Source organism: Atractosteus spatula, chromosome 5 (assembly GCF_055471065.1).
Source record: "Atractosteus spatula isolate fAtrSpa1 chromosome 5, fAtrSpa1.hap1, whole genome shotgun sequence".
In the NCBI taxonomy this organism is placed as follows: domain Eukaryota; kingdom Metazoa; phylum Chordata; class Actinopteri; order Semionotiformes; family Lepisosteidae; genus Atractosteus; species Atractosteus spatula.
Genome location: NC_142710.1, coordinates 5,552,636 through 5,577,219, shown reverse-complemented (window position 1 = coordinate 5,577,219; position 24,584 = coordinate 5,552,636). Strand labels below are relative to the sequence as shown.

Sequence of the window (24,584 nt, the reverse complement as noted above, 5' to 3'; positions counted from 1 at the left end):
TCTGGAGGGATGTGCAATGGAAGATTAGAGGTGAATCGAGGAGGCAGCTGGAGGTCAGTGTGCTCTCAGTCTGTGGACTCCAGAGACGCGGACGTGGTCTGTAGAGAACTGGGCTGTGGAGTCTCCAGGGCTGTGCTGGGAGGAGCCTCTTCAGGACAGGGGACTGGGCCCATCTGGGCAGATGAGATCCAGTGTCGGGGTGATGAGGAGAAACTGGCCCACTGTCCAGTCCTGAAGAGAGAGCAGCACAACTGCACACATGCGGATGACGTCTCCATTGACTGTTCTGGTAAGAAACTCACAATATCTTACTTCCTAACATATCAAAATCAATCTTAAAGGTTTTAGACAAATCTCAAAAGTCAGAGAACTAAAACAGCTAAGTTTTACTTCATATTTGAAGTACTATATTACTGTTGCAAATTTGAATAGAAACTCTTTCTATTAAAATAAATTGCCTTTCTAAGTCCCAATTTTTAGTAATTATTTGTCTGAGAATATGATCACATGAATATGAAGTCATACAAAATAAAAAAATCATATAACAATATTATATGATTTTTTTCACATGAATATGAACTCCAACAAAATATTGCTTACCTAGTATTATCAATGGATGATACACCTTGTACTCTCTTATCTCCACTCATTGCCCTGTCCTGTGGCCTGTGTCCCGAATCCCGTGTCCTGTGTCCTGTGTTTATGTCCCGTGTCCCATATCCCGTGTCCTGTGTCCCATGTCCTGTGTCCAGGCTACACTGACTTCAGGCTGGCCAGTGGTCCTGACCGGTGCTCTGGCAGAGTGGAAATGAAGTTGGGGGCTCAGTGGGGGACAGTCTACGATCAGGGCTGGGACCTCCGGGACGCCACAGTCCTCTGTCAGCAGCTGAACTGCGGCTATGCTGAAGCAGTCCTGGGCCCGGCCAGATTCGGACAGGGCAATGGCTCCACGTGGACCGATGTGTTCGACTGTGAGGGCACCGAGACTGAGCTAAGACACTGTCCCATCTCTCCATGGGCTCACAGCTCCTGCAGTCACAGCAGAGATGTGGGAGTCGTCTGCTCTGGTGAGTCCTGCTCTCTCCTGTACTGTAACTGGCCATTTTTATTTAAGGTTCATGGAATGAAATTCCACAGTGAGGTATGAACTACTTATCAGTTCAGTTCTGTATAAAGGGCTTACTTGGGAATCATTCAATTCATTAACATAAAGTATAACATTATTATGCAAAGGAACAAGTAATAGGTTTATTCCATGCTGAAAAAAAGAAGAAAGAGAACACAACGTTTCGGCCGTGGAGCCTTCTTCAGGTGACACCTGAAGAAGCTGACGCAGCTACCCACCTGAACTAATAACATTATTATGTTGAAATTCAACAGTATGCATTATGGGAAATTAGATTGCCATTTTATTACAATGAGCAATGACAATGAGTTTGTTTTTGTAAAAGTGTACATTTTGTGAATCTGACTATGGGTTTCCAAATTAGGATACTACTTTTAATAATAAATTATGATACATATATGATACATGATATCAGTTAGTAATGGATATTTGTGTTTACATTACTGGAAATTGATTTCCAATATTCTTATTTATTATTATGTGCTCTTATGATTAATACATGAATAATGTATGCAGATTACGTAAGCATATGATTAATAATAACAACTTATTATTTCAAAGTTATTACTGAATTTGCATACGTTATTAGTAGTAATTAATGGTTGTTTGCATTTGCGATTATAAAGAAAGAGTGCTGAATGCAAAATTTCTGAATGAGCTGTGTTTATCCTAAACAGAGCTGATCTCTTGTTAATGTTCTGATTCTGAAGTGATTAAACCTCCCACAGTATTTAGATACGGGCTCTATTTCACTGTTAAACTCCTGTCTGTCTCCTGTATTGCCTGACTCTGCCAGGAGCGGAGGGAGGGGTCAGGCTGGTGGGAGGAGCCGGGCGCTGTGACGGGCGGGTGGAAGTCTTCTCCAGCGGCAAGTGGGGGCGCCTGCTGGACTCGTCCTGGACAGACTCTGCCGCCTCGGTGCTCTGCAGACAGCTGGGCTGCGGTTCGGCTCTAGAGACCTCCAGCTCCTCTCGCTACGGGCCGGGCCGCAGTGACGTGTGCTTCTCGGGCGTCTCGTGCTCCGGGAACGAGACTCACCTGGGGAACTGCAGCCGCCCACAGCCGGTCAGCTGTAGCTCCGGGGATGACGTGGGAGTGCTCTGTGAGAGTGAGTCCGTCTGCAGGACATCACTCCTACCGAAACACACACTGCAGCTTAGTGAACGAGAAATCAGTTTCACAAAATAAAAAACCCAAATTCTCTTTATTCATGTTGACTTTTGAGCTAGAATTTGAAACGTTGTTTAATTTTTTGAATTGCATTATATTTTACCTCCTATTGAAAATACAAAATACATTAAAAGTGGAGTAATTGCAAAAAAGGGTCTTAATTATTATTTTTTTCCCCAGAAGAAAAATATTTCCCGAATAAGAAAACATGTAGCTTATGGTCCAGCTCCTTTACTGCCAAACTTAAATGTGAATTTATTAACAATTTTAGTGTTGTCAATTGTTAAATACAATCACTGCTGTTGTTGTTTAGAAAGTGAAACAGGTCTCTCACTGTTCTTCCATCCCGAGAGAGATCCTGTCGTTTCCTCTCTGTGTCTCAGTGAAAGAGTTCAAACACACAAGAGTGAGCAGAGTTCCTGCTGTTTTCCGCTCCCACAGAACACGGGCTCCTCCGGCTGTCTGGGGCGGAGAGCCCCTGTGCTGGGCGGCTGGAGGTGTATCACCAGGGCTTCTGGGGGACGGTGTGCGATGACTCCTGGGACCTGGCGGACTCTCAGGTGGTGTGCAGGCAGCTCCAGTGTGGGACGGCCGTCCGCGCCCCAGCGCCAGTGTCCTTCAGCCAGGGCGCCGGACCCATCTGGCTGGACGAGGTGGGCTGTCTGGGGAACGAGTCGTCTCTGTGGGAGTGTCCCTCCAGACCCTGGGGTCAGCACGACTGCGGACACAAGGAGGACGTGACCATAGTGTGCTCAGGTGTGATTTAATTTCTTATAACCAAAGAAATTTGTTTAATCAATATTAATCTCCTGAGAAGAAAGTTTACTTAATGATCACTAGGGAAACTATGATACACAGTGTGGAAGCAGAATCCTGTTTATGAATTTGTAAGAGTATAGAAAAAATATAACTTAATGTCAAATTTTAACCTTGTCCAACTCAAATACAGAAAACCAGCTACATAACATTCAACTGAATTTTTATTTTTATTTGAACAAAGCTGATTGGATGATAGCTTCTTCCAAATTAATAATTCATGAATGCATTGGTGTGTAGTTAATTACCAATGTATTTAACTGTCTCTCTCCCCAGAGTTCAAGCAGCTGAGGCTGGTGAGCGAGCAGTTTGAGTGCGCAGGGAGAGCTGAGGTCTTCTACAACGGCACCTGGGGGAGCATCTGTGCTAATGGCATGGAGGCTCTCACAGCTACACTGATATGTCGCCAGGTCAACTGTGGGGACTTTGTTAAATTTGATACCCCTGACGATGGGTCAGGTCTCAAATGGCTTGATGACATTCAGTGTAAAAAGCATGATGTGTCACTGTGGCAGTGCTCCCATTCCCCTTGGGGAGAGAACAGCTGTGATGACAGAGACGTAGCAGGTTTAATTTGCACAGGTACAGTGTTTTACAGATTTAACTTCTCTTTTCACTGCTCCTTGATTTTCAAAGCATTTCCACAATGACCACTTGTTCACTAGAGTACTTACAGATACCTAATTAAATTTACTACAGGTAAAAGAGAGAAACCAGCCCCCACCACCCCAAGACCTTGTAGTGAAGACCCAGATCTGCCCCACTGTCCAGGTAACATCATGGTGATGGGAGACTTCTGTTTACCCCCTTTTTTAGTATGCTGGGTAGTAGATATGTGCCATGTCAAGTAGAGGCTCACACGCTTTTCTTATGGACAGGGGACAACATGAGTTGAAAAGGGGGCCACTCCTTATACGTTTGCTGTATAAGTTGAGTCCAACAAACAGGTTTTTGGCAGGGTATGCCAGTGTATGTTCTCTTTGAAAGGTTTTGGAATTTACCTTCCTCATGCAAAATAATTCACCTGATATGATGTGAGAGCTTTGTATGTTTCCCCAGACTTGACTCTCTTGTCCCCTTCTCCCTGCAGAGACAGAGAGGCTGCGGCTCGTGGGAGGGGTCAGTAACTGCTCTGGGCGGGTGGAGGTGCTGTACGGGGGCTCCTGGGGGACGGTGTGCGATGACTCCTGGGACCTGCGGGACGCCCAGGTGGTGTACAGGCAGCTGGGCTGTGGGGAGGCAGTGAGCGCTGGGACAGAGGCCTCCTGGGGGGAGGGGAACGGGACGGTGTGGCTGGACGAGGTGACCTGCAGGGGCAGCGAACTCCACCTGTGGGACTGTGAGCACGCCGCACTGGGGCAGAGTGACTGTCACCACAAAGAGGATGCAGGAGTGTCCTGTGCCAGTGAGTCTGATTGCACAGCGAGTGCTGTAACTAGGATACATCAGGACTAGAGAAACTAGAGGCTCTTTCCTGATCACATCCAGTAGTACAACACAGCATAGCAAAAGGCTTATCAGTGCAGCTACTTATGTATTAGGAATCTACACTTAGAAAGTGTCGATTTGTTAGTGCAGAGTGTATGTCTGTCTTCTTCATTAGTTTAAGGACTTGGTATTACTTTCAATTTAACAGCAAACTTTACCCCAGATCACAGCCTGTTACACCTGCACAGCTCAAGATGTCTTCTATCCCATCAGTACCTCCCTGTACAGCACACACCACCCCCACTCATGACACCTGATCATGTGGAGTCTCACAGCAACTAGCCTTCAGATCAGCACCGGCCGCATATATTATAGTTCAGAGGTTTCCCATCCTCATCCAGGGACACACACACACCTGCTGGTTTTCACTGCTGCTGAGCTCTTGACTTAAATCCTTAATGGAACCAACAAGTTACCTGGTTGGAAACTTCACCAGTTTTATTTTCATCGAATGTTTGGAGATTTTAAGATAAGAAAAACAGTGGTTAAAATGTTGACCTTCCTCGGGTAAAGGATGTGAAAACACTTAGAGAGTTCAAATTAAACCCATTATCAGGTCTATTTGGAATTCACTGATTTAATTAAGCAAGTGTGGGGATCCCCAGGACCAGGAATAGGAACCTCTGCTTTAGTTGACACATTGAAAAGAGATGAGTCAAACTCTCTGCTGAAAATGGATTTGAAATCAAACTTTATAAAATTTGAATAAGAACTACCGTGGTTGCTACAGTAGTAACTAGATTTTTTCATTGGTTTTAATTTGCAAAAATTCTTCTGCTTAAAATCATCAGTAGTATCTGTCTATAATCTCTTTATTTCTTATGTTGTACCCAGAGCCAGAGAGGATAAAACTGTCCGGGGGTCCCAGCGCCTGCTCTGGGCGGGTGGAGGTGCTGTACGGGGGCTCCTGGGGGATGGTGTGCGATGACTCCTGGGACCTGCGGGACGCCCAGGTGGTGTGCAGGCAGCTGGGCTGTGGGGAGGCAGTGAGCGCTGGGACAGAGGCCTCCTGGGGGGAGGGGAACGGGACGGTGTGGCTGGACGAGGTGACCTGCAGGGGCAGCGAACTCCACCTGTGGGACTGTGAGCACGCCGCACTGGGGCAGAGCGACTGCCAGCACAGGAGGAGAGCAGGGGTTCGCTGTGCTGGTGAGTGCAAAGAGAGTATATGATTGAATCATGATTCAATCATGTCTGAATCCCATCCTTTTAAAAGTATTTTGCAAGTAGTACCTTGGTTGGTTGGGTTTTAAATCTTCACATATTTTGCTTCATATGGTTCCAAGGTTGACTGAGTGCTTCAGTGTGTGACTGATATCTCCATTGCATCATATCATTGTCTTTGAGAAAGACCTTATACTGTACTTGGATAATGCTAGGAAAAATAATAACAGCATATTTTCCATTTGGTTTCAGATCCCCCAAAGCCCAGACCAGTCCCTCAGGCTCCAGGAGGCCAGTCCTCTCTGTGGACAGTCTGCATTGTCCTGGGAGCTCTGCTGTTCGTGGCTGCTGCCCTGGCCTGTGGGCAGAGACAGAGGAACAGAGCCCTTCAGAAAGGTGAGCTTGGTCTCCCCACTGTCTCTACCAGTCAGACTCTGTATTGTGTTCGACAGCACAGCAGTGCTGATCAGGAGCAGGTCAGTGGTGTCTGATCTCACATCCACAGTACTGGTCTGGCTCTGATCTGACAATGAAGTGAAGAAATGGTGACTGTTGCCCTGATTCAGAAAGATACACTGTGGATTTACAGTTCTTTCACTGTGGAATACTGTAGGTTCTGTACATTGCATGAGTGCAGCAATTCATTTTTTAATCTTTTTTTTCAGTTTGTGACTGTTTTTTCTGGTTAGTGAGAATGAGGACTTTCCCTGTTCATTCTGACACTAACCAGTCAATGAATGACATTTGTCCTGACAATAATGGGTCTGTTTTTCATCTCCAATCAGAGATTTCTCAGTTGGAAATTACCTCCTTACCCCACCAGGATGCTCTATATGAGGAAATCGACTACAAGCTGTACCGGCAGGGACAGTACAGCCAGTACAGAAAAGGTTTGCTGCCGATTTGCTTCGTCACTGTCTTCTTCCCAAAGCTGGGGTCAGTTGTGCAAACATTATTCCTGTTAGAGTATAAAGAGTCTAGTGAGGAGAGGAGACTCTCAGCAGCTGGAGTGACTGTCGCTGTCTGATCTCTGTGCTGCAGGAAGTGATCTCTCTGGAGGGCTGGACTATGATGATGTGGCAGATGAGGACAATGAAACTCCAGGTATGTCAGGCAGGTGCCTGAAGTGAGTTTAATTATTGTACCATTCATATCTGGGAGCATTTTGTTGCTAGTTTGTAGATGAATAAGGAAGATTTAGCAAGGGCACCACTGCTGAGTAATTGCAATTTGAATGTGCCTTCTGTGTGGAGTTCACATGATCTTCTGAGGTTTGCACCTCAGGTATTCAAGGTTCCTCCTACTGTCACGGGAGCCGGTCACGACTCCTGAGTAGTGCGTATTGTGGACCCTATGCAGACGGTATAATCCGGAAGTGACTGGAATAAGACTTCAAGGGAAACACAGCAGGAGCAGGACGGGATGACAGACAGGGGAGCGTGACAGCTTTAATCTGGTGCTCAGGAGGCGTGGCGCAGATGAACAAGTCCTAAGATAGTCCAAAGGGGAAACCAGGGCGTAGTCCAGGATCCAGGAACCGGGAGATCCAATCTGAGACAGACAAGATTAAAACTGGAATGAGATCCGGAACAGGGACAGGGAATCAGGAGGATAAAAACAGTAATGAGGCCAGGTGCTCCAAGCGCCAGACTCAGCACGTCAGGATGCCATGATGAAGCCTATGCTGTCGGGTCTCTCCAGGACCCGCTGGTAGGTGGGCTACTGGGCATCTGTCTTCCAATGCAGAGCCGGGAATAGTGAGAGGGCCAGGCTTAAATAAGGAGACAAAACAGGGGGCAGGTGCACATAATCAACTAAAATACAAAAGGGCCGAGTGCCCTTAAGAGGAGGGATTACGATCCTGACACCAACATTTGAAAATTAAAAATTAGGGTGCCTCTGTCATCCTGTGCAAAGTATCTCTTGCAAAATATCCATCCCAACGTACTAAAGATCAAGAATACCTCAAAACTACATATCCAACAACAGGGGTTTATTATTGAAGCTGGATACGAAACCTTATATGAGTTGACATATATGCATTGTGCAGATTTTGGTCACTGCTTGCGGATACAGTTGATTGAGTCTCATCTCTCCAGGAAATCTGTCTGGGGATGTTCTGGACTATGATGATGTGAAGGAAGATGGAGAGACCTCAGTTCCAGGTAGAGTCACAGCTGTTTCTGAACATCTGCAGAGCTGATCATAAGGCAGTATATTCTCTAAGGAACTATGATTATATAAAACAGAAGTCACTGTCATTTACTTCATACTGATTTTGGGATAGAAAAAGGTATTTAATTAAAAGGAACATGAAAGTGTGTATGGTTTAGATTGTGGAAATTGTTCAGTGGTGTATTGTCAAGATATTGATCAGTAGTGTGTATTCAGTGATACAGTGATGATAGTTTCTCAGTAACTCTCCAGGTGACTCTTCTCCCCAGAGGTTCTGACTGAGGGTGATCTGGGCTATGATGATGTTAAGGAGGATGAAGAGACCTTATTACCAGGTATAGTCAGGTTATTGAGTAACATGTAACAAGAACATGTACAGATTTGATCAGAAAACTGTGTGTCCTCTAAGTGATTATAAATGTATAAATCAAAACTCAGTATAATTTGCTTTATGATTTTGAGAAAAGAAAGATATTTAATGAAAAGAGCATGAAGTGTGTATGAGGTAGGTTTTGTGTTCAGTAATGTGTCTACTCAAGAAAATGATTGGTGGTGTAAAGTCAGGATGTTGATCATTAGTGTACACTCATCAACATATTGATCAAAAGTATGTTCTGAGTGATATTGTGTTAGTCATAATAGTTTCTCAGTAACTCTCCAGGTGACTCTCTTCTCTTCAGGGTGTCTGACTGAGGATGATCTGGGCTATGATGATGTCCAAGAGGAAGATGAGACCTCAGTACCAGGTAATAACATGGCTGTTTCTTAGGATCTGCAGCTGATAGTGAGAATCACTCTTCTTTAGCCAGAATTGTGTGATTTGAGCTGAAAAGTGATTCAGCCTAATACTGCAGTTGTGAACCTGAGTGTTTCTGTCTCTTGCAGGGAAAGTCCTGTCTGGAAGAGTCTCCCCAGAACCTTCACTTCTGGGTGACAATGAATACGATGAGCCCTATGAGCAGAGCAAGTGACCCCCTGAGCCACAGCAACTCTCCAGACACAGCAGACCTGCAGCATTGTGTTTCATTCAGCTTCCATTCCCTTTAAACAGGCAGATTATAACCTCCAGTTCTGTGTATTACACTGTTAGGCAGTTTATATTCGGCTCTGCACTTGTTATACTGTTCATTATACCATGATGTGAATCACGAGAGCCCCCAGTGAGGTGTGGTTAAAGAGACGGGGCTGTTCAGCTCCACAGGGCTGTTCACTTCAGTTCCACAGTCAGGAGAGACAAGGCTGAGGCTGAGTCGACACTGTCTGCTGGGTTCAGCATTCTGGAACTGGAACTTCTACTACAGCAGGAATAACAGAAAGTTATCATTCTCTGTGGTGAAGGATTTTTAAACTACTCTTTCGTTTCTGCCTCTCATTTCAAGTAATTATGTTGCATTGATTAAATGCACTGCTTATATGCCATTATAAAATGGATAGCTCAAGAAATCCTTGTCTGGGCTCCAATGTTGTGTTCTGGAATACTGTTGAGGGGTGGGAGGGGGAATAGGATATTTTGCTTTTTTTTCAGTTTTTGAATGCTGTTTTTGATTTAATAAAAAATATTACAAATATTTTAACAAGGATTCTGGACGTTATTCTATCAGAAAAAACGAGTCGTGTTAGATTATTGATTTGATCACAAAGGTATTCTGTCAGTTTCAGCACCCAGTTGTACCGTTTTCTGTTTGGGTATTGCCCACATATTTTTTACTGTAGCTTCACAAATGCAGGAGGCAAACCCACAGTTTTTATCAGATTGATTTCTGTAGTGTAGTTTCACCTATTTTATATTTTGAAAACTACAAGCTGTGTCACAGATATGGGGGTATCACAAATGTGTAGTGACCCCGATATGCAGGAAAAGCCAGCAGCATTCTCTGGACGGCCACAATCCAGTATCCTGGTGTGCTCCTTTCCACCACACCGCAGGAAAAGATATTGTCCTTCAGTCCCACCCATCTTAAACAACGTGTCCCATTATGCTCCCCCTACCCTGTCTCTCTGCAATACGTACAGGGTAGGAGGAGGAAGACGATGCCTCAGCCTTCCTCTAATGCTCTCTGTAGAGTCCCGCTCTGCTCTTCGAGTCCTTTCCTGCATCCAGTGGTGCAAATTCTCCCCTGTCCTGTCCAAATCCTGCCCCCATCCCGAGTCCTGTCCTGTGTCTGGTGTTGTAAGCTGTGTCCCACACCATTCTCACTGAGAACCCCTGACTGAGACACCAGAAGAAACAAAAACACTCCAAACACTCTGACAAAGACACTGGCTATTTTTTACATACTTAAAGTCAATATACCTCAGAACCTATCGCCCACCGCACACTTTTGTCACTCTGTTCACCTGTACATTCCTTCAGGCACAAAGACTCTGTAAAAAGACTGTGAGCTTGTCGCAGTGCAGGGATGACGTCTCTAGCTGTTTTCCCAGAAACCAAACACATCATCCTCACCGCAGAAGAAAAGTGTCTCTTTCTGAAAAAGTTTCTTTTCAAAATCTTTGCATGAAATTCCTTTAATACGTGAACAGCCAATTCAGTCAAAACCGCACAGCACTGATGTTAAAGTGAGGAATGTGCCGCGTCTTCCACTGGACAGCTCACAGTATTGCAGCAGTGCTGTACGAGTCACGGTCACCATCCTCTCCTCCAGAGGGCGCTCCAGCCTCCTCACGTTAGTCCTTTGAATTATTACCTGCATTATTTCCTGGTGTGCCTTGTTTTAGTTTCCCTATTTAAGTTTACTCCTTCCTGCCTTCAGGGCTCAGCTTTAGTAACTGTAGCTTCATGGCCCGCCCAGTACCAGGTCGCCCCACATCCGTGGCCCGAGGGCACAGGCCTGGTAATGCTCCCTGACCCACTGAGCCCGGGGCTTAGAAGAGAGCCCTGTATGTCCTGGATTCTCGTCTTGTCTGTGTTCCTGTTTGTCTGCGTCTCCTGATAGATCTCCTAGCTTTGGACTTCTGGACTGCTTCCTGACTTCCCTTTGGACTTCCTTGGATATCTTTGCCTACAGATTTTCCCCGCACGTCTGCACGAACTTCCCTACTTCACTGTGAGCACCAATAAACCCCGTGTGTTTTCCCTGAACCCCGTCTGTGGTCCTTTTTCCGGAATCGCCGCCTCGCATAGGGTCTAAAACACCACACTCCGTGGGAGACCAACCTGGCTTTTGTGACAGGATTATCCCTCTTCCCTCTCACCCTTGACCCTGACTGTGACCCTGTCTGCATTGACCTATACTGTATAAGTAGGGTCCCCCATTTCCCCTTTCTGTTTCGCCACATGTCCTGCTATGGGAGACTGTTGCTCCCCTCTCACTCTATCACCCCATCTCTCCCCCCTAGTGAGCAGCACAGCCCTGTAAACTAAAGGCAATAAACCCCCTGCTATTTAAACTAAAATGACTCCTGTCTCCAGTCTGTTCACTGCCATGGTCAATCTGCTAAATGTGAGTGTAGGGCCGCTCACTGCAGTATCATTCCTAATTTCTTACTGTATTTTAACACATTGTGACACAACAGAAACAGAATTGTTAGAATACTTTTGACAGCAGCTGTGAGCCATTGTGTTTCCAGCGATATTTCGATCCGCAGGACTCACTTTGAAAACACTCTGTTAACACAAGCAGACACAGATACAGCTTCCTCAGTCTTCAGGAGTGCGTTTCCTGTAGAAGCCACACTAGAGAGAGAGCTGGAGGAGACAGAATGATTCTGCGAGTATTTTGCAGGTGTTTTTAAACACGATAGACTATGATCTCAGTTTTGTATTATACAGTTTCTGCTGCTGCCTTGTTTAAAAAAAACACTAATGCATGTGGTGAGCGTCTCAGATACAACCAGCACCTAAACAGAAAAAACCCTGCATGTTCAGCCCTGAGCTACAATCTCAGACTGCGGGTCCTGTGGTGATCTCTTTACTGTGTTTAGCTGTGCTGCTGTGATCCTCTCTCCTACTCCCAGAGAGCCACAGGCCTGCAGGTTCCATATGGAAACCAAACCACTTGAAAACTAAAGACATAGACAGCAATAATTAAGGTGATTGAAGACAGTAAATGATTGATTAAGTCAATAGGTGATTGTAGTAGAAAGAAAACATAAAGTCATTAGGACTTTGAACAGTGACTGAGATTCACTGTTCTTATGTTCGTTATATGTTTTTCTTTTCTATTAATGTTCTTAGGAAAACCTGTTTTTAAAGATCTGGTGATCTAAATGTTAATTCATTAAGCAGCTGGCTTGTGCCATTAAAGGTCAGTTGGATGCCCTGTGGATATTATGGGCTCCAGGATGAGACACTGTGCTTGACCTCTGCTCTGGACTGTGTGTCTCAATGGGGAGCTGATCCAGCACTCCCTCACCTGCACACACTCACTGGCAGTGCAGCCCAGAGCAGACAGCATGCAGAGAGTCACTGCAGGCTCACAGGAGGCACCGTGCTGCATCCTCTAAAGGAATAAAACCACAACCGACAGGCTATAGGTCACAAAGCATTAATAATATTAGTATTTTCACTTACAAAGACTGGAAAGGAAGAGGTTCACTGTGAGAAAATAATTAGATTCCTCAGATACTTCAACAGCTTATGGCACTGCAGCATTTTCTTTGCTTTGAATTTGCAACTTGGCCCCCGTCTTTGATAAAGATACAGTCAGCCCCTGGAAAAAAACATAGTGGATGTATCACAGCACCTTGGCAACAATATTTAGAGTGTCTGCTGAACAAAGTGAGACCAGAGTGGTAGGACAATTCTTTCATGGTGATTTTCCACAAATTAGTTTAAATATCAGCAGACTGATCTCCTGAACCTACTTTGCACACTTTGCTCTTTGCAATGGGTCATGATTCTGTAATTTGGCAACGTTGTGAACTGAAATTGTGGTGCAGCCCAGGCCCAGTACTGTGTTTGAGTTAAACCAGCTGTCTTGTGTTTATAAGTCCTAACAGTGCTGCTCGGGATTTGGTCATAGTCATATCACTCTATAGTAGATCACTATGGCCAGCAGCTCATAGACAGCAGTACGCAATAGAATCAAATTTAGCCTATCCTGCGGGTACCCAGTCTTGAGCTGTAATTTAAAGTTTATAAATAAACTGCTCCAGCAGGATGTTGCTTTTTGATATCTTGATTAACTTTTAAAAGCATACTGTATAATCTTTTTTTTTTGCTGAAAAAGACTTCAAAGAGCTTGCAAGACTGTACTCTACCTGCAGTAGGAGATGTTTTTGCTAATAAAGATACATATCTCTACTATAAATGGATCAAACTGAAATCAGGGGCTCCTATTGGTCATCTCCCTAACTCTGGGGCTCCACCTCTCTGCCTATAGAAGGTGCGTGTGTCTGTGATTGGTGGACACAGGTTCGAGGATGTGACTTTGTAGCAGGAGTGATGTTGGGTGTTCGTCTCTGGGACATAATCAGTGCGCATTATCATTTTCACACGAGGGCTCAGACAAGGATGGAAAAAATCCTTAAGATTCCACTTATTTACCTCTTTGACCTGATCATAATTCTGTTAGCAGGTGAGTTCTTGTTGATTCAATCTTATTGTTATTTTATTGCTGTTGCAGTCTATCAGTATGGTACTGGATGTGTGTGATAAGACAGTCGCTCTTCACTCATGAGGGTGGACGGTGCTGACAAATTTAATATGATTAGAATTGTAGGTTCTGTTCGATAATCAATGTTTGTCTGAAGTATTAAATACAAATTAAATATATTGTAATAACTCAGTATAAATCTTTTAAATAGCTTATGGTCACGGAGGAGAGGTGATTTTCTCACTTATTTCTCAATTCAACATGGTTTTATTCAACATGCTTAAGTGACTGGTAAAATCCTAGAAGAATATCTTTTTGGTGACTGTGCACCAACAATAAGTAAAAATGTTCAGTGAGTTTTAAGGATATCAACTTATCTTATTTTAACTTAATTAAAAATAAGTTTTTTAGCATATTTTTCCCTCTTAAAATGAAAGAATTCAAATACTTATTTGTTCAGGAAACACTTCTAAATACATTTTAAGAAATTTATAGGTAAAAGACTGTATCATATGTTTAACAATTTCACAATCTTTTTTGTTTAAATATATATATATATATTTTGACGACAGAAACCTTAGTCAGATTTGAAGATGAACAACAACTGATTGGAGAAAAGAACATAAACCTGATTTTTTTTTCTTTTTTGTCTTAATATGTATTTTTTGCGTGTGACAGAGCCCTTAATCACGCTGCAAAATGAAAATTGATTGGAGCTTGTGTAATAACCTGATAATTTTTGGAGGGTGCAGAATTCAATAAAAAAAGAGTTATGCAAAGGAGCAAGTAAAGGTTTATTCTATGCTGAAAGAGAAGAAAAAAACACAACATTTTGGCTGTGGAGCCTTGTTCTTCTTCACACCCGAAGAAGGCTCCACAGGTGAAACGTTGTGTTTCTTTTTCTTCTCTGTTCAGCATGGAATAAACCTTTACTTGTTCCTTTGCAGCCTACGCATGCTGACGCAGCTCCCTACTAGAACTAAAAAAGTTATACCTACAGTACCGTAACAGTTACTCTCAGTCCTGTCAGATTTTCTCTTACTCCGGTGATGACCCTCAGCTGTGGAGTTTTTTTATTTTGGGTTTCTATGATTTTATGTTTTTACAGTCACATATAGAAATCAACCAGCCCCTCCTTACAGGAAACAACATCTGGTTATGGTGCTCAGAGATGAATGACATTTCTCTCTTTAGCTCTTCAGTTTCCTAGATATTTGAATAGATTTTTCAGCAAAGGTTAACAACACAAACAGAGGGAACTGTCTGTCAAACACTTTGCATGTGTCCTTCTTAAGCTTTTGCCTGTAGATATCTTCAGTTACACAACACATCTTTTTCACAATTATAATGAATTAAATTATAGGGATATTATTAACACATTCTTAAAAGGTAGAAGAGTATATTTTATGAAAATATTATCGGCATTTGACAGTTCCCAAAATATTTCTGCAAGGAGTTGAAGTACTCAGCTGCTGCAGACTGATGACGATATTGTCCTTCATTATATTTAATTCACTCAAGTGCCTGGGCAGTGCTCTATATCCCCAAAGCCCCTGGACAGGTGGAGAAGATCACTCGGTTGTCTAACACATAGGGAAGTAATGGGTGATCAGCAGGGGTTAGGTTGCCCAGGCTGTGTAAACCCATTAAACAGCTGAGCTACTGCTTAATAAACAACCCACTTCCAAACACAAACTGATTGCAGTGATTCAGAGGGCAGATGAGGATGTGAAATGAAAGGTTAGGGTTTTCTGTGGAAAATAAATCTACTTAGAATGTATAGAAATGTACTGTAATTCTATATGTAGTCTTTGTCTAATTCAAAAGTTTCTGGTTTTCACTTGCCCGTTCTGTGATTGTTTGCTGAATGCAGTCTAAAGACATTTGCTTTTTTTATCAACAATACAGTTTTTGTCAAGTATTTGTATTGTTTTGTAAACCAACATGTGTCAGTTACATATTAAAATTTTATTATTACAAAAATGAGTAAAATGAAAGAGAGAGAGACAGAAGACATAAAAAAGTTTTTTTCAGCTCTACAGCCAAAAAGTTGTGTCTCTTTTCTTTTGTTTCCAACACGGAATAAACCTTTACTTGCATCTTGTAACTATGACTCTCAGGTAGAACAATTTGGAGTGGGCGATCTAAAATAGTAAGGTGTGGAGTGGATTTTGGGTGCTGGTCTTACTAATAGGGAAAAGTTCAGTCTTATCAAAATTTAATGAATACCCTGAGATATGGCTGAATTAATTTAAAACAAACACTGCATATGGGATAGAGGGAGCTGGATCCAACATATAAAGTAATAAATCTTCTGTATAAGAAACCTTTTGTTTTTGTACTCCATCCGCTATACTACTACCCCATGGGTACACTCTACCATCTGCTGAGTACATGAATCAGGTAAGAAAATCATGTAAGTGATCGACTCCATAGCAGAGGTAAAAAAGTGTGGAGATTGGGCACCCTTTCCTTGCTCCACGATGCAGGGTAAAGTATTGTGACTGAGTTTAGTTCATCTGGACCAACTCTGAAGTTGGTATTTTAACTCTGAAATTAAAATAGGAATGTCTATTTTTAATAAAACCAGATTGATCTGTTAAGATAATGGAGGGGAAAAAAAATTTCATTCAACCTGCTAGAACTTTTACAAGGATTTTAAGATCCATGTTAAGAAGGAAAATAGGATGATAGGAACTGCAAAGAAGGAATATCTTATATTTTTTGGCAAAAATGTAGCTTGCTAGCATGCAGCTTTACATGACAGACCCAGTGGGCAAAAGACGTATAATATACATCTATTAAACGCATACCTTAGACGTATAAATGTGGTCCGCAATTAGTCTAGAATGAAATTCTAACATACGTCTATTGTTATACGTCAATTATACGTCTATGATTAGATGTTCATAATACATAAATGGTTGGAGTTCTATTATACGGATACATTTAGAGGACTATTATACATATATGGTTGGAGTTCCGGATAACTTTAGAGGTCTATTATACGGATAACTTTAGAGGACTATTATACGTATATGGTTAGAAGTCTAGTATACATCAAAGATAGGTTTTACAGGTGTAGAAACTAGTAAATCAAGCCAATGATTTGGTTTAGAAATTTATTCTGAAAATACACATTCACACCTGAAAAATATGTATTTCAAATTATACATTGTATACAATCAATCAACAATCAACATATGGGCAATAATCATAAAAAACACAACTAGTCTTAAACTTCAGCTACAAATTCTGGTAGCATGGCAATATACAGTATAGTAATGACAAACACAAACTAATTACATTAACACACTAACTCAAAATTAAAGAGTACCCAAATTTGAAAGTACAACATAGAATAAGAATAATTAGAGAAACGGCACAACTATTTTGTGTCATCTTCCCCATTCACACTATTTTTATGTGCCATTTTTTGCTTATTCACGTACTATTGTAATCAAAATAATTTTAAGTAAGATCTGTATGTATTCAGATAGTATTATTATTATTTATACTTACTCGTCAAAAGAGGATTGCTGAGATATTTGCAGATAAATACTTCAATCTTCTACGATTGAAAAACGTGTCCAAAATGGTGACCAACGAATACTAGCAATGCATTGTGGTATATAACCAGAAAATATGCAAGGTTAGATATTTTCTCAACGTATGCGTTTATTAATGTTGTCGATATTATGGTTGAAATTTTACATTGATAATACATCGCGGCTATGTGCCCCCTGCTATGTGCTGATGTGCAATTGTAACTCGTGCAGTTAGTAAGGATCGGTCACTGTTGTATGGTATTATATATAATGACATTATGGAATAGGATGGGGACAGGCCTGGCGTCGCGGGGGGAGGGAGGAGTGTCGCCCCTTCAGTTTTGGGCAAAAGGATTTACCTAACTTAATTTGCGTCCTAAAAAAATAGTTGTACTTTGTCAATGGTCAGACAACACTAAATGACACTAACAGTCACTCGGACTGTTTGATGGGCAGGAGGGCTCTCCGTCCAGGAACTGCACATATCAGTGTCGTTATTGAGCGTCAACATTACGATCCTGTTTGCTCAGGTGGACCGATTCCTTGCAGTATCCTTATATTAAAATCGTTATATAACTAGGACTAGTTATAGCAGTCTGTGCTTTCTGTTGGTTTTACAACTATTTTTTCTTAACGATTCAGAACCTCCATCGATGTAGCTGCAAAAATGAACGCTTGTGGTACTTTTGGCCCCAGGCAATACAAACCACGAGAGTGACGAAAAATGTGAAACTGAACTTCATCGCAAATACCAGATTGCTAGTCGTTATCTTCTATCATGAAGCACTAACCAATGGCATAGCTGCGAGATTTCATTTGGGTAGCTGCACCGTACAGCTCCGTTTCAACCGAAATAATAATAATAATAATAATAATAATAATAATAATAATAATAAATATCACCCCCCCTCAGAATTTCAGACGCCCCCCTACAGATTTTTCCCGGGGCACCGCGCACTGATGGGGGGCGGTGTGTCCAGGAAATGGTATCAACTTTTCTCAAGAAAATAAAAATAGAAACTCTATAGGCACTCAAACATTTTACTGTTTTTTTCAGGTAGGTGGCAAGACCCCCTCCGCAAAACCCTTGTATGCCAAATTGTCCCAGTGGGCAGTGATTCGTCGAATATACGTATATTCACGGTGAAAATACGGCTATACGTATATATACGTCGCCGACGTATATATACTTATAGCCGTATTTTCGCCGTGAATATACGTATATTCGACGAATCACTGCCCACTGGGATAGCTTAAGTAAACAGAATTAAGTAGGGGTGAAAGCTGCAGAGGTATTTTTTTTTAAAACTTTTCTGGTCCAGCAGATTTGTCATTCTGCAAGGCATCTATTGCCTGAATGACCTGATTCATAGTAGTAAACATTCAAATTATTCAAAAAGCATTGACTTAAGAGGGATCTGGGGCTAATCCAGATTTGCACAGCTCTGAATAATATTGAAAAAATTGGTCATTAATATCCTGTCGGCCATTAACTGGACCTGCATGTGACTTGATGTGACTGTAGGCTGAGAGAGGTGATGAGCAAAGGTTTTGCCTGCCTTGTCCCCATGTTCATGAGAAAACTAGTGGGTTTAATACAGCAAGTGAAAGACCTGCAAAATAATACAAAATCCAGTATTATCGATGGAAGACAAGTCTATGTCCTGTGTCCAGGCTATACTGACTTCAGTGCCCATGCATTTCCTTTTGGCCATAAACTGGACATGAATTATGCTCTGCATGCTGTGTTGACAGGAGATCAAATTTACTTGTATAAATTTCAGGTGAAGGGTTTTTGAAAAATACAAGTGAGAGTCTGCTATTGTGTTTTTTGGCCTTATAACACAAAAGAGATTATTTGCCCGAAGATACTGTAAGCTTTAAATGTTTCCCATGATTTATCCCATATGTATCTGATATCACAATATAGTAAATTTATATGTTAAAAACTGGTGCAGCATGGTGGTGCAGTGGTTAGCTCCCTGACCCTGGGTTCAGTTCCTGAGTTGCTCACATGGGTTTCCACCAGGTTCTCCATTTTGCTCCCACAGTCCAAAGATGTACTGGAAGGTTAATTGGCATCTGGGAAAACTGGCCCTAATGTGTGTGTGTGTCCTGTGATGGACTGACATCTTGTCCAGTGTATGCACTGCTTGTGCCTGATAGAGTACGGTGTTTCCCCGTGACCTTGTACTTGTACTAGAAGAAGCAGTTAGAAAATTAAGAGATCTTCAAAAGAAATTTCATGAGAAAATATCTGAAATTACACTTCTATTTTTTGTTTTTTAAGATTTACATTTCTCCCTATGAATTAAGTGTAGTAACAGTGTTGAGAGTATAATGGAGAACAATAAAGGAATGGGAATAGAATATGACTGAAAGTAGTTGAGAGAAGAGCAGTAAGAGTGGTATCAAAAGCAGCAATTCCTTAAGAGGAAAATTCCAAGGAGTGGTTTTCCCAGGAGCTATACTACTGCATGTGAGTAGAGACCTGACCAGGACCAAGGAACCAGACAGGACAGTGAGGGTTCGATTCCCTCTGACTGAGAACACCTTTAGAAAACAGAAGGCTTACCAGGTTCCACCAAACCAAACATAACAATCCTGCACTTCTTCACCTGGTTATTTCTTCTGTTTTCTTCACTAACTCATGTTTCTCTTCTCAGGATGTGAGGATGTGAGGCTGGTTGGATTTGGAAATCGCTGTGATGGAAGAGTGGAGATTTTTAAGAATGGACAGTGGGGGACATATTGTGACATAGACTTGTATTACGAAAATGGGATAGTTGTGTGTGATCAGCTGAACTGTGGAACTGTTGTCGGTGGTCATTATTCCCCTGATGCGTCAAAGCCCATCTCTCTACCTGGGGTTCGCTGCAATGGAACAGAGTCATCTCTGCTAGACTGTCCAGCAGATTCACAGTCTTGCACTCATGAGAACAACATTAGATTGAAATGCTCAGGTGAGAATAATTCATGGACTCTTTTCCATGACGATAAGAATAGAAAATGTTTATTTTGAATTTAACTAATTAAACTATGTGGACATCAGTGCACATTCTTGTAACTGTAGCAGAAAGAATAACTACTACAGTATATACAAGATTCTACACACAGTAGCTTCTTCCAAACATCTCTCAGCCCATCTCCATTCCCACACGTGCTCACACTTTTAAATCCTGTGATCTGGTCTTTCACTTAACCAGTGACATCAGACCAGATGATACACAGAGCCTTGGTGGTGGAGTCTCTGTGATGTGGATACTGAGGTGATTCAAACACAGAGATCACATTGTACAGGCGAGTGAGACACAAACAATTACACACAACACTGATAGTTCACATTAGTTACAAATGTGAACTTCATATACAGTAATTGAGTGTCTGTGGGTGTCGGGAAAGGCAGTGTATACTGATGTGTCCTTTTTATTTCCTTCACACGTCTGGTGTGTTGCAACCTTAACATTGGATTGTGGAATCAGGTGAGATTTGTGTAGGCCTGTATGTGTTGTGTTTATACATAATATGTACCATTAACTTAAAAATAATACAATCTAAAACACAGTGTGACCTGTTATGTAAGTGTAAGTCTGTTATATTTTTATGAATCCTTCACCAATGTATTTATTATTGATACCATAACCAAACTGTGCCTCTAATAACTCAAATTTGTAAGATTTCATGGAAAAATCAAATTGTAAAGATTTTATTATTTTTCTCATTCCCATTTGGTTTGTACTGATTGTTTAATCCAGGATCTCAATTACTTTTTGATTTGTTTTGACAGTGGTAGTCATTTAACTCTTCGGTTAAGAAAGTCTCCCTTTCATTTTCTTGACTATTTATATACTTAAAAAATATACTTCCATTTGTCATTCCCATGAAATGCAAAACTGTTCAATGAATTCAGCTCTCTTTATGTTAGGAGACACAGCCCGGCTCTCTGGAGAGACATGCCATGGAAGGTTAGAGGTGAATCGAGGAGGCAGCTGGAGGTCAGTGTGCTCTCAGTCTGTGGACTCCAGAGACGCGGACGTGGTCTGTAGAGAACTGGGCTGTGGAGTCTCCAGGGCTGTGCTGGGAGGAGCCTCTTCAGGACAGGGGACTGGGCCCGTCTGGGCAGATGAGATCCAGTGTCGGGGTGATGAGGAGAAACTGGCCTATTGTCCAGTCCTGAAGAGAGAGCAGCACAACTGCACACATGCGGATGACGTCTCCATTGACTGTTCTGGTAAGAAACTCACAATATCTTACTTCCTAACATATCAAAATCAATCTTAAAGGTTTTAGACAAATCTCAAAAGTCAGAGAACTAAAACAGCTAAGTTTTACTTCATATTTGAAGTACTATATTATTGTTGCAAATTTGAATGGAAACTCTTTCTATTAAAATAAATTGCCTTTCTAAGTCCCAATTTTTAGTAATTATTTGTCTGAGAATATGATCACATGAGTATGAAGTCATGCAAAATAAAAAAATCATATAACAATATTATATGATTTTTTTCACATGAATATGAACACCCACAAAATATTGCTAACCTAGTATTATCAATGGATGATACACTTTGTTCTCTCTTATCTCCACTCATTGCCCTGTCCTGTGGCCTGTGTCCCATATCCCGTGTCCTGTGTTTATGTCCTTTGTCCCATGTCCTGTCTTGTGTCCCATGTCCTGTGTCCTGTGTCCTGTGTTCAGGCTACACTGACTTCAGGCTGGCCAGCGGTCCTGACCGGTGCTCTGGCAGAGTGGAGATGAAGTTGGGGGCTCAGTGGGGGACAGTCTGCGATCAGGGCTGGGACCTCCAGGACGCCACAGTCCTCTGTCAGCAGCTGAACTGCGGCTATGCTGAAGCAGTCCTGGGCCCGGCCAGATTCGGACAGGGCAATGGCTCCACGTGGACCGATGTGTTCGACTGTGAGGGCACCGAGACTGAGCTAAGACACTGTCCCATCTCTCCATGGGCTCACAGCTCCTGCAGTCACAGCAGAGATGTGGGAGTCGTCTGCTCTGGTGAGTCCTGCTCTCTCCCAGACTGTAACAGGCCATTTTTATTTAAGGTTCATGAGAATGAAATTCCATAGTGAGGTATGAAGTACTTATCAGTTCAGGTTTGTATAAAGGGCTTACTTGGGAATCATTCAATTCATTAATATGAAGTATAACATTATTATGCAAAGGAACAAGTAATAGGTTTATTCCATGCTGAAAAAAAGAAGAAAGAGTGGAGCCACTACCCACCTGAACTAATAACATTATTATGTTGAAATTCAACAGTATGCATTATGGGAAATTAGATTACCATTTTATTACAATGAGCAATGACAATGAGTTTGTTTTTGTAAAAGTGTACATTTTGTGAATCTGACTATGGGTTTCCAAATTAGGATACTACTTTTAATAATAAATTATGATACATATATGATACATAATATCGGTTAATAATGGATATTTGTGTTTACATTACTGGAAATTGATTTCCAATATTCTTATTTATTATTATGTGCTCTTATGATTAATACATGAATAATGTATGCAGATTATGTAAGCATATGATTAATAATAACAACTTATTATTTCAAAGTTATTACTGAATTTGCATACGTTATTAGTAGTAATTAATGGTTATTTGCATTTGCGATTATAAAGAAAGAGTGCTGAATGCACAATTTCTGAATGAGCTGTGTTTATCCTAAACAGAGCTGATCTCTTGTTAATGTTCTGATTCTGAAGTGATTAAACCTCCCACAGTATTTAGATACGGGCTCTATTTCACTGTTAAACTCCTGTCTGTCTCCTGTATTGCCTGACTCTGCCAGGAGCGGAGGGAGGGGTCAGGCTGGTGGGAGGAGCCGGGCGCTGTGACGGGCGGGTGGAAGTCTTCTCCAGCGGCAAGTGGGGGCGACTGCTGGACTCGTCCTGGACAGACTCTGCCGCCTCGGTGCTCTGCAGACAGCTGGGCTGCGGTTCGGCTCTAGAGACCTCCAGCTCCTCTCGCTACGGGCCGGGCCGCAGTGACGTGTGCTTCTCGGGCGTCTCGTGCTCCGGGAACGAGACTCACCTGGGGAACTGCAGCCGCCCACAGCCGGTCAGCTGTAGCTCCGGGAGTGACGTGGGAGTGCTCTGTGAGAGTGAGTCTGTCTGCAGGACAACACGCCTGCCGAAACACACACTGCAGCTTAGTGAACGAGACATCAGTTTCACAAAAGAAAAAACACATTTTCTTTATTCATGCTGAATTTTGAGATAGAATTTGAAACGTTGTCTAATTTTTTAATTGCATTATATTTTACCTCCTTTTGAAAATACAAAATGCATTACATCTTAATTATTATTATTTTTCCCCACAAGCAAAATGTTTAACGAATTATAAATATTAAGCTTATGGTCCAGCTCCTTTACTGCTGAAGTTAAACGTGAATTTATTAACAATTTTTAGTGTTGTCGACTGTTAAATACAATTATTGCTGTTGTTGTTTAGAAAGTGAAACAGGTCTCTCACTGTTCTTCCTTCCTGAGAGAGATCCTGTCGTTTCCTCTCTGTGTCTCAGTGAAAGAGCTCAAACACACAAGAGTGAGCAGAGTTCCTGCTGTTTTCCGCTCCCACAGAACACGGGCTCCTCCGGCTGTCCGGGGCAGAGAGCCCCTGTGCTGGGCGGCTGGAGGTGTATCACCGGGGCTCCTGGGGGACGGTGTGCGATGACTCCTGGGACCTGGCGGACTCTCAGGTGGTGTGCAGGCAGCTCCAGTGTGGGACGGCCGTTCGCGCCCCAGCGCCAGTGTCCTTCAGCCAGGGCGCAGGACCCATCTGGCTGGACGAGGTGGGCTGTCTGGGGAACGAGTCGTCTCTGTGGGAGTGTCCCTCCAGACCCTGGGGTCAGCACGACTGCGGACACAAGGAGGACGTGACCATAGTGTGCTCAGGTGTGATTTAATTTCTTATAACCAAAGAAATTTGTTTAATCAATATTAATCTCCTGAGAAGAAAGTTTACTTAATGATCACTAGGGAAACTATGATACACAGTGTGGAAGCAGAATCCTGTTTATGAATTTGTGAAAATATAGAAAAAATGTAACTTAAAGTCAAAATTTAAACTTGTCCAACTCAAATACAGAAAACCAGCTACATAACATTCAACTGAATTTTAATTTTTATTTGAACAAAGCTGTTTAGATGATAGCTTCTTCAAAATTACTAATTCATTAATGCATTGGTGTGTAGTTAATTGCCAATGTATTTAACCGTCTCTCTCCCCAGAGTTCAAGCAGCTGAGGCTGGTGAGCGAGCAGTTTGAGTGCGCAGGGAGAGCTGAGGTCTTCTACAACGGCACCTGGGGAAACATCTGTCAAAACCGCATGGACTCTCACACAGCTTCACTGATATGTCGCCAGCTGAACTGTGGGGTTTTCAGTGAATTTGATACCCCTGCCGATAGGTCAGGTCTCAAATGGCTCGATGATGTTCAGTGTAAAAAGCATGACGTGTCACTGTGGCAGTGCTCCCATTCCCCCTGGGGAGAGAACACCTGTACTGACAGAGACGTAGCAGGTTTAATT

General features: G+C 42.3%; 2 protein-coding genes and 1 long non-coding RNA gene across 3 annotated transcripts; all 3 read left to right on the top strand.

Annotated features, from left to right (window-relative positions):
- On the top strand, positions 1 to 7,257 carry LOC148833671 (scavenger receptor cysteine-rich domain-containing protein DMBT1-like). The gene is made up of 11 exons (XM_088915314.1): positions 1 to 289; positions 753 to 1,067; positions 1,923 to 2,234; positions 2,738 to 3,052; positions 3,389 to 3,699; positions 4,211 to 4,517; positions 5,435 to 5,749; positions 6,017 to 6,160; positions 6,550 to 6,654; positions 6,806 to 6,868; positions 7,229 to 7,257. The coding sequence occupies exons 1-11, from the start codon at positions 10 to 12 to the stop codon at positions 7,255 to 7,257; spliced, it is 2,496 nt and encodes an 831-aa protein (XP_088771440.1). The 5' UTR covers positions 1 to 9.
- Positions 7,258 to 7,857: 600 nt separating this feature from the next.
- On the top strand, positions 7,858 to 9,305 carry LOC148833670 (uncharacterized). The gene is made up of 4 exons (XR_016091063.1): positions 7,858 to 7,929; positions 8,209 to 8,274; positions 8,620 to 8,685; positions 8,825 to 9,305. It is a non-coding gene; the product is annotated as an uncharacterized LOC148833670 (long non-coding RNA).
- Positions 9,306 to 21,779: 12,474 nt separating this feature from the next.
- On the top strand, positions 21,780 to 24,573 carry LOC148833669 (scavenger receptor cysteine-rich type 1 protein M130-like). The gene is made up of 5 exons (XM_088915313.1): positions 21,780 to 22,038; positions 22,845 to 23,156; positions 23,635 to 23,949; positions 24,286 to 24,463; positions 24,525 to 24,573. Exons 1-5 carry the CDS (start codon positions 21,780 to 21,782, stop codon positions 24,571 to 24,573), a joined length of 1,113 nt encoding a protein of 370 aa, XP_088771439.1.
- Positions 24,574 to 24,584: the final 11 nt, after the last annotated feature.